The sequence below is a fragment of the Dipodomys ordii genome, unplaced genomic scaffold, assembly GCF_000151885.1.
Source record: "Dipodomys ordii isolate 6190 unplaced genomic scaffold, Dord_2.0 Scaffold10, whole genome shotgun sequence".
NCBI lineage: Eukaryota > Metazoa > Chordata > Mammalia > Rodentia > Heteromyidae > Dipodomys > Dipodomys ordii.
Window position 1 is genome coordinate 25,868,007 of NW_012267226.1, and position 9,969 is coordinate 25,877,975.

At 46.5% G+C, this 9,969-nt stretch overlaps 1 protein-coding gene across 1 annotated transcript in view; it reads left to right on the plus strand.

Moving 5' to 3' along the window:
- Maml2 (mastermind-like 2 (Drosophila)) overlaps positions 1–6,831 on the plus strand; it is a 71,395-nt gene extending 64,564 nt beyond the window's left edge. The window contains exons 3-5 of the mRNA XM_013009537.1: positions 286–489; positions 2,799–2,910; positions 5,700–6,831. Of these exons, the coding sequence (XP_012864991.1) occupies positions 286–489; positions 2,799–2,910; positions 5,700–6,736 (1,353 nt within the window). The 3' untranslated portion in view covers positions 6,737–6,831. The remainder of the gene's footprint in view (positions 1–285; positions 490–2,798; positions 2,911–5,699) is intronic.
- The last annotated feature ends 3,138 nt before the right edge of the window (positions 6,832–9,969 follow it).

The following is a 9,969-nucleotide window of genomic DNA, read 5'->3' on the forward strand; positions in this document are numbered from 1 at the left end:
CGTGCCTATGTTTGTATGCTTTGTTTCTTTGAGATTCCATAAACACCTTCTGGAATGTAGAAATTCCACCCTGCGTCTTGTGGAGCTTCAGTAACCCACCTGCTTCTGTTGCTGCTACACGCAGTTGTTTCTTCCACGTTTTGCAAGCAAGTCCCTGATGTCCAACCCATTAGCCATGCTTGAACTTTGACACTGGGAAAAATGTTTGTAATCTAAGGATTTGATTTTTGTGCTTCATTTTTCTTCTTTTAATTCACAATCCACCGCCCCCCCCCCCTTCTTCAGGATCAACACTCTGTGGTGGGCCAGAACACGGGCCCCAGTCCAACTCCCAACTCCTGCTCGAATCCAAACACTGGAAGTGGCTACATGAACTCCCAGCAATCCTTGTTGAATCAGCAGTTGATGGGGAAGAAACAGACGCTGCAGAAACAGATCGCAGAGCAGAAGCAGCAACTCCTTCTCCAGCAGCAGATGCTGGCCGACGCGGTAAGGCTCACACCCGCCTCCTATTGCAAGCCCCTGTCTGCCCCACATAGGAAGCCACTCTCCTCCATTTCTAGTTAGTCCTTTGCTCTCTCCCTGTTTATGAGACCACAACCAGCACATCCTAGCTGTAAGAGAGACGAAGCCTTTATGCTCAGTGTTGCAGAAAACAAAGACAGAAAAGCTTGACTTGCCAGTCTCTGACAGTCCCGCCCCACACAGGAGCAGAGCAGAGCAAACCGGTGTCACTCCCAGCCCCGAGAGGCTCCGAGCCACACAGACCCAAACTGAAGTCAAAGCCAAGACTCAGGATGAAAGGCCCTTTTTAAAGAAAATATGAACATATATTTTCCATTTTCACTCTATTTGTGTGGCCTTTTAAGAAAGACGAGGTCATAGTTCACAAATACTAGCCAAGAATCCTGCTCCAGGCCTGTCTGCTCATCAGCACACTCCTATAACCACACACAGAACTCTGCCCAAGCCCCTCCACCCCTCCAGCCCCTTACTCTCTCCCTTTAAACGTTTTAGTCAAATGAAACAAGTTGAATGGAGTCAAAGTACAAAGAAAAAGGAAAAATAAAAGCTCTGAGTGAAGCTCAGTGGCAGAACACTTGTCAAGCATGTGTGAGGCTGAAGGTTTGATTCCAAGAATACATATATGTATGCACGCACGCACGCACGCACGCACGCACACACACACACACACACACACACACACACACACACGTACGCCAAGTATAAAGCATACTATCACGACCAGAGATGTTTCTAAAGGAATGGTGACTGGAGTCCTCTGGGAGGAAGGGGGACAGTGGAAAACAGACTGACTCGCTCTCAAGTAAGGAATATGGAGAAATACACTTGCACAGACGGAGGAGCCACAGACTGAGCCCATACAACACAGCCAGCTCTGCTGATGGCACAGTTTTCCGTTAATCAAAATTCCCATAAGTACACCATTATCTCTACCTATGCAGTTATTCTTTTTGTTCATGGTGGTCATGGGCTTGAACCCAGGGTCTGGGTACTGTCCCTGAGATCTTTTGCTCATGCTAGCGCTCCACCAGCTTCAGCCACAGCTCCACCTCTGGTTTTCTCATGGTTTATTGGAAATAAGAGTCTCACGGACTTTCGTGCCCAGGCTGGCTTTGAACCGTGATCATCAGATCTCAGCCTCCTGAGTAGCTAGGATTACAGGTGTGAGCCACCAGAGCCTGGCTTATATGCTTATTTTTAACTTGAAAATGGCAGTTGCTTTGAATGCATATAGAAGAATTGCAGTGCAGCAATTCCAAAAACTTTATGACCCACATGAAGAATTAAAAAGAAAAAGAAAAAAACAGTCTTAATGTCCAGAGTGATCTGACATGCATGGCCAAATCGTTTTGTTCTCTGTTGAGTATAAACGGACCTTACAACATAGCAACTTCTGGTAGGGTCACCCTGATACCAAGATAAAGTGAGAGAAGATACGGCCACTTCATTATTTGGTCTAAAAATAGGTCACGGTATGTATGACTCCCCAAATACAAGACATCACCCTCTTGTGCTAAATAGGCAGTAACTACTTTACTGAAGAGTATAGTCAGACTCACTTTCTGACAGTTTTCAATCTAGAAAATCTCCACTGCCTCAGGCCGTTGCTAAATCATCCAAAGCCTAAATGCTGTGGTAGTTTCTAAGGTCTGAGACAACCGGTCCAGGGGGTGCTGTTTCCTTGTCAGTGAGAGCAGCCTGTGGGAGGGGAGGGGGCGCAACGTTAAAAGACTTTCCTAAATTCATCTCTTAACTCCACACATCCATTGTAAGGATCGAAAAGTGGCTGAGAAGGGAAACAATGGAGACCAGGACAGTTCTGAGATATTAGAAGGAACACTGAGAATCACCAGCCAGGGGCCTGGCCCTGTGTGGCAGGAAAGAACCTGAGTTTTCCACTCAGGATTTGGTCTCTGTTCTTTCACTGTGTGACCGTGGGCAAATCACCGAGCCTAAGGAAGCCTCCATTTCTTCTTCTAATTGAAAATAAGCCTGCTTACCTTGGAGGCTTGATTATGGGGGTACAAAAAAGAAGAAGTACACATATAGGGTCTCGCAGGGCCCGGCAGTGTGTTGAATGTTGTGCAGACGTAGAAACACTTCCATGCAGGAAACGATGCATCTCTGAGTTATCACAACTAAATAAGGTTATGATTGACACCCAGTGGTCGCAAAATTGTTCTGATACTTTTACTTTTCTGAGTAACTCATAAATTTTTATAAGTGGAAAGGTAATGGTAGAATTTTAATACATTTTCATTTTTGTCCTTAAGGAGAAAATCACACCACAAGAGCAGATAAACCGACATTTGACAAGGCTGCCCCCAGATTACAAAGACCAAAGAAGAAACGTGGGCAGCCTCCTGCCAGCAGCCCAGTTCTCCGGTGAGTGTCTCCCTCTGGGTGGCTCTGGCTGGAGCCAGGCCTCCGCTGCCCATCCTACCGTCCCTGCAGGTGGCCTGGCCCAGGTTGGGCTCAGCAGAGGCACAGGCGTGGTTCACAGAAAGCCTCCTCTTGAAAGGCTTCTTTTCCAATAGTGCTACTGCCAGAGAATAGTGAACTTTTACAGTTCTACAGTAAACACATTTCAGTAAACTCCCCCAGAGCATCAGAGGTGGCTCTTTTCACATCACAAAGAAAAACGTTTTTGATACCTTTCCCACTATAAAATAAGTGACAAACAGGACTCCCCACCCCACCCTTCACAAAAGAAAAACAGACCTCCTTCCAGCTGCTCTCCTAGGAGACTCTGCTGAACCCCCCCCCCGCCGCCTCCACTCCCACTCGCGTCTCTTCCACCAGAATTTTCAGTACTTTTATATGTTTATTTTTTATGTTTATTTGTCCTCCCAACTTTCCTTTACCTGTTTTACCTGTTCCCCATCTACCAAGAAAGTCATAAAGGTAAGCATAGAACACAAGTCTAATAAAGACTACTTCGGAGAAGGGGAAAGGGGGAAAAGAGGGATAAAGGTGAGTGAGTTTGAGATACATGGCAACAAGGTCTGAAAACCTTAGGCCTTAAAGAGAGTGGTTGAGCAATTCTGGGGAGGCGAAGGGAAACCAGCTCTGCTGGGTCAGTGGCAGCAAGACGGGGCTGGGCCCACAGAAGAAAAGAGAAACGGACAGTCAGTCTGCGGGCACAAAGACAAATGAAACCGCTCGGAAGTTCTCTAAAGAAAGAAAGGCGGTTTGCTCTCGGGGTCCTGTTCAGTGCAATTTGTATAGGTCGCTCTGTTTTGAAACTTCTTCAGCTGGACTAGCTGTCTCCTCCCTACAATCGGGACCGGGCTGTGATGCAGCCGCTAAGATCGCTTTGCCTCTGTGTAAAAATGCCGTTCTCTATTTGATGGTCCTCAGAGAGATGCTGTTATATTTGTTGGTACAATGAGAACCACCTTTCCTAGATGCTAATATTGGAAAGAACTACCAAGAACAGTTAATGCTTTCTGTCATGTGAGCGACTTATGATGTAAAGTGCTACTATTTTGTGATCTTTGTGGAAAACAGCTGTTCCCAGCCAGTCTGGTGATGCCCATTTGAAATCCTAGCTTTTGGGAGGCTGAGGCAAAAGAATTTCCGGTTTGAGCCTATCCTACTCTGCACAGAAAGACCTTACCACCACCACCACCAACAGCTTCTTGGGGTATTGTTTTTAAAATTAGGGGGATAACTTTTCTGATTCCTTGTAGCATTTATGTAGTATAAACTCTCTTTTCGGGAGACCCTAAAATATAAAGATGCTGTTGTTTAGATCGTTGGCATTGTGTGTACGCTCAGCTGTCGCTCCAGCTCTCTTCCCTGGTCCCTCTTTACCGCACTTCTGGAAGCATCTGCAAGATGCACAGCCATGGGAAGACTAGAGATGCCAGGGCTACGAGAGTGTGCATCCACCTGCAGACATTCGGAAGCAGATGACACTTGTAGTGTGGTGGTCAGGCCCAGGCAGCGTTTGTAGACATGCTGTTCTCCTAACTGACATCCTGCAGCTCCCAGGGTAGACAGCTCTCTAGTTCGCACTGTCTCTCATCCTGCAGGCCCACCCACCTTCCTTCATAAAAGCATCTTTCCCTAAGCTTTTCTTTGCTTTAATCTCATTCATTCATTTGTTCATTCATTGAGGGTATCAGTTATGTAACAATTCCATGCCATCCACTGGACTCAGGAAATATGACTGCACGCACAGGCAGAAACACCTTCCCTGCCGGAACTCCCCACCTATCGGGCACGTCCCCCTCTTCCCGGGGCTCCATTTTTGCCTCTCAAAGTATTTCTGACCGTGGCTGTAGCTGCCTAGAGGCAGGGCGTGTCCAGTTCAAGGGTGCATCACTCATCCATGTCCCACACCAGCCCACCAGTGACAGGCATCGGGTTAACGGACAGGTCTTTTGGTGCTGTGGAGTGTGCCGTGCCGCACGGAAGACTCACAGAGAAAACATGAGACGGGAGTAAATAAAAAGCGTAAAGATGGAGTTGAGCCTTGGCCTGAAACTTTAAAAGAGGGTTGAGATTAAGATAAGAGAAATGGCAAGAGGAAGTATGGCTGGTGGTGGCTTCCATAGCAAAGCAGTGTAGCAGCTTTCCATATGGACAGAAATCACCGGACTGTGGAGGGCACCAGGCCTTTACCCTGTGGACCCTGGCAGCTTCTGAAATGAGAGTGCTTCAGATGAAGAAGGAGGTGTGGATTTCCACGGCCGCCAACAGGAAGATAGAGCAGGAAGCCTGCATCTCATATACAGTTGCTGAGTGATCCAGATTCCCTGGCCAGCAGATAATCTACACGGTCTCTGGGCTCAGCATATAGAAAAGCTCATTCCAAATGCAAGCTTAATCAATAATATCTCAGTGGCTCCAGAACTGGGGAGAGGAATTGGAGGCATGGCTCAGTTGGTATATGCTAGACAGTGAGAGAAAGTGTCAGGTATTGAGTTCAAGTCCTGATCTTGGACCTAAAAAAAAGAGGAAAAATGTGAAACCTATTACATTAGACCCATTCCATTTTAGCTTCTTTGTGTTCCATGTAAACTCTTCATCAAGGAGTGACCGAGGGTGGGCCTTCCCATCAAAAGCTGACGTATTCCTTTTATATGTTGGTCATTTCTCTTGTTCTTGAATTAGAAGTTGCTATAGAAGACTGTTATGAACAGGTATAATTATTTTCTCTTTCTTAGGTGGCTCATCCTCGGTGAGTTTAAACTCTAACCAGGCTTTGACAAACCCAGTTTCAACACACGCCATTTTAAATCAAAACCCCAGCCTCATGTCTGCTTCCCATGCGACCAGAGCGCCGTCCTTGCCCACGGCAGCCCACAGCGCAGGGGTGTACACAGCTCTGCCCTGCGGCCAGCCTGGCACCTGTGGCGCCTCGCCCGGCGTGAATCAGCTGACCCAACAGAGAAATCCAAACCAACTGCTAGCAAACCCAAGCAACTCTCTGCTGCCACAGCCGTCAACGTTAGGGCCAAACAGCAGCAGTGATGTGGCCACCAGGGCCCTTGGGTTTGGAGCTGGGACTGCTGGCAATTCACAACTGAGACCAAATGTAACCCACACTATGGCAGGCCTGCCCGGCCAGAGACCGTCATCATCGTCATCATCCTCCTCCTCGTCAGCATCAGCATCGGCGTCCAGTGGGGTGGCCACGCCCCACAGGGCCACACGGACCTGGGCCTCTCCCGGAGTCACGGCCAGCCAGCAGGTCCCCTTGGGGGTAGCGGGAGGGCGCTTCCCCACAGCCTACACCCCCGGTCAGCCTCCGCAGCCCCCCCAGGGGACAGCGGCCCCGCCAGGCCAGCTGACACCCACAGTGCAAATGAGGCCCGCCAGCCAGACGGGGCAGACGCTAAGTGGACAGACCGTGGCCCCCCCCAGGGGCATGAGCCTCAGACCCGGGCAGCTTGGCACACAGGTTCTGTCTAATCTGACCCCAACAGGGGCAGGGTTGAATCTGCCCAGGACCGTCATGAGCCAGCTGCCACCTCTGACTCCCAGTACTTTTCCTTCCTCGGACCAGAGCTCCAGCGCTTTCCAGGGCAGTGAGCAGGTCAGCGAGCTGGCCTTTGACCTCCTCGGCCGGCAGGCCGACAGCGTGGGCCCGGCACTGGACAGCGACGTGGACTTCATCGACTCTCTGCTGAGGACAGAGACTGGCCACGATGACTGGATGAAGGACATCAGTCTTGACGAAATCCTGGGGAGCAACTCCTGAGGAAAGAACAGCAGATGGCAGACCCCCAGCCCTTGGGAGCAGGCTGTGAAGGACACCCCCGGGCCAGGCCGAGCGCAAGACTGCCGCACACACGCGAGCCAGGGGCAAGGCAGAAAGGAATCGCGGTTCTGAAGAGTCTGGTCCAAATTCTTGTTCAGACTCTGAAACCTGAAAGCAGCACATTGGGTTCACTTTCCGGTCTAAACCAGGGAGCATGTCACCCAGTGGACCCAAACAGAACTGTCCTATGGATGTGTCGTTGTGTAAGAAGTAAAACAGAGCTTGTAGCTTGTTTAAACCCCACGTCACCAGGAGGCACTGGTTCCATTCAACAGCAACACATTCCTTAATTTGCTCGCATAGGTGAGTGAGTGTGGTTTAGTTTTCCACTGTCTTGTCATTTAATTTTCATAAGGCTTGCAGAACATATCAAAATGTGACGGGTTTATTTGGGAAAGAAAGGATAGCACACTTAGAAAACACCGGTGGAGTGTGGAATCCCTTCCCTAGACCCCCCCCCCCGTCTTCATTTCCTCACATGTGCCACATGACAGTGGGATCTATAGCCAGTGATGAGAGGGGGATGCAGGTCCGCTTCAGACCCCACAACCCTCCTGTCTAAGCTTCAGAAACCAAGAATCCATGCCAAAATACTGAGGCACCTAAAAAAGTGGGGCATTGCCATCAGAGAGAGTTATGGGGCCATGAATAGCTGAAGTTTTACTTATTAGGACTGGCACCCATTGGCCAGTTCCTAAGCTGAGGGAAATGGAGCATTGTCTTTGTCATTTTTGATGACCAGAAACTGGTTTGTAAGGAAAGAAAGTGAAGGCCCAAGCTGTGACTAGAAAGCATCATGTGTTGACTAGAGGCAAGAAACAGCAATGGCAGGTGTGAGCGGGGACAATCTTTTTTCATGGAGTTTAGAGGAAAGAATAATTGAGAGAAGAAAATGATCGTTCCTTCTTTGGATGTATTATGGGCTTGGCTGCAGAGCCACAAAGTGTCAGTCTACGCCCGCGTCTCTGCCTGACACAGTGAGACCTCTCTGTGTGCTTCCTGATCTCCCCATGCCCAGGTTTTCTCCCTCTGAGGGTTGAGTGCCATGTCTGTCAGAAACAGAATTTTGGCCAGGCACCAGTGGCTCATGCCTGTCAACCTAGCTACTCAAGAGGCTGAGATCTGAGAATCGTGGTTCAAAGCCAGCCTAGGCAGGAAAGGCCTGAGACTCTTATCTCCAATAAACCACTCAGAAAACCGGATGTGGCGCTGTGGCTCAAGTGGTAGAGTGCTAGCCTTGAGTTGAGCTGAAGGACAGAGCCCTGGCCCAGAGTTCAAGCCCCGTGACTGACAAAAAAAAAAAAAAGAAAGAAAGAAAGAAACAGAATTTTGGTAGCACATTTAGCCTCAGCACCCATGCACCAAGGAAGATGTTCTGACGTGGGTTCTATGCAGAGTGCTGCTCTTGTTTTCCTAGCTACAAAACAGCAAAAGTTGTGCTCCACCTTCTAGTTACATTTTCAACTACCAAATGCAATTTAACTGGAGCCATCTAAAACCCACGTCTTTTGGTATCAGTTCAAATTACAAACAGAAACACATTTTGAGTTCTGCCATGCCCAGTCTTACAGGCGCCTGAAGGCTGCGGTCCCCTCCAACCAGCACCCAGGTTACTGGCCTGGGGTCTTTTCTGTGCTAATTTGTAAATACAAATGAATTACTTGTTTTGTACACTTTTGTAAAGAATATTTTGGTAGAAAATACTTAAAACATATTCTTTGGGTTATATTTATACATATGTGAAATAAATATACTATCGAAAGGTTATATTTTATACAAAGAGTAAATTGTTACCTTTTGTATGCTAATACACAAAGTTTTGTATAATATGACAGTTTATTTTTAGCTAAAACCATACTTGGCCAAGTAGGAACTCTGGAAACTCTCAAGAGAATCATTAAACAAATTTATATTCTGAAACCTCAGTGAGAAAGCATTCCCAGTTTCAATCCCTACCTTTGCTTTTTCCTGCTCCAAATTCGTTATTAAGCCCACAGTTCTCATGTCTGATTCGATTACTCCTCTGTGCACAATTATATCAGTCCTTTTTGCATGTAGCCTACTGTGTGTTTTTCATTTTATAAAACAGTGTTTCTCCATGCACAAAGAGAGGAAAAATAATGTACATATAAACACGTTTATTCTATGGCTCTTCCCAGTTACTGTATATATCTGCCAGCATTTCCCAGCTACTCTTCTGTAATTCACATTATTTCTACCCTAACATTAACAGTGTGTTTGCAGTAGCTGTCAAACTTAAAAGATAAGGCAACCAGAATGTTTGAATTTTCTTCTATCTTAATGTGAATTTCATAATTAATGTCTATTTATTCAGCTATTCATTAAAATACAGGATTCTTTGGAATAAAATGGTGTAATCTATAGTTTCTGTTAGTTCGCAGCCTATTACCAAAGATGAGGTAATTTTCCTGAAAGCTGAGATAATGACAATTTGATGGACATATTTAGTCAGAACCTTAACGATTTATGACTTAAAAGCTATTAGCATACAATCTCCCATTTATAGATACCAGACTACTTAAATGTAGACATTGTTTATCATCCTGACATATTAAACAGGAGATAGAAATCTTTTTCTTTATTTTTTTGATTCAGAGACTAGAAATCAACTTAAATGATTCATTCTTAGCTTTATGTTAAATGCAATGACGATAAATAACTGCTCAGTTGAATGCACTAATACACCTGCACTGCTGTAACTGTACCCATATCTGTAACGATTTCAACTTGTAAAACAAGCATTTTGTATTGTGTGTGATTTTATGTGTAAAAAATAGTTTAAAAAACTCAGAAGTGGTTTTCTTGAATGAGGTCATACTTTTAATCACCAACAATATTTTATTACATTACAGAAAGTTCTGGGAACTGTTAATATCAGTGAGTGTTTGAAGGCAAATTTATCCTATAGGAATCTTCCTATACTCATGAAATGCTGGCCTGTCTCTTGTCAGTATAGATGGGTTTGCCTAGCTACTAAGTTCTGAGGAAACACTGCCTGCATCTCCATGTTTGTGGTCACTTGCCTGGCTTTCTTGGTTGCATTTGGTCAGACCTGGCAGAGCGAGCCAGGTTCAGGATTCAGGAGCATATTTAATGCCCTTCATTAATCGAGAAAGGCGAGAGAAAGGTAGGCCTTTGTGGAGGTAAGACCA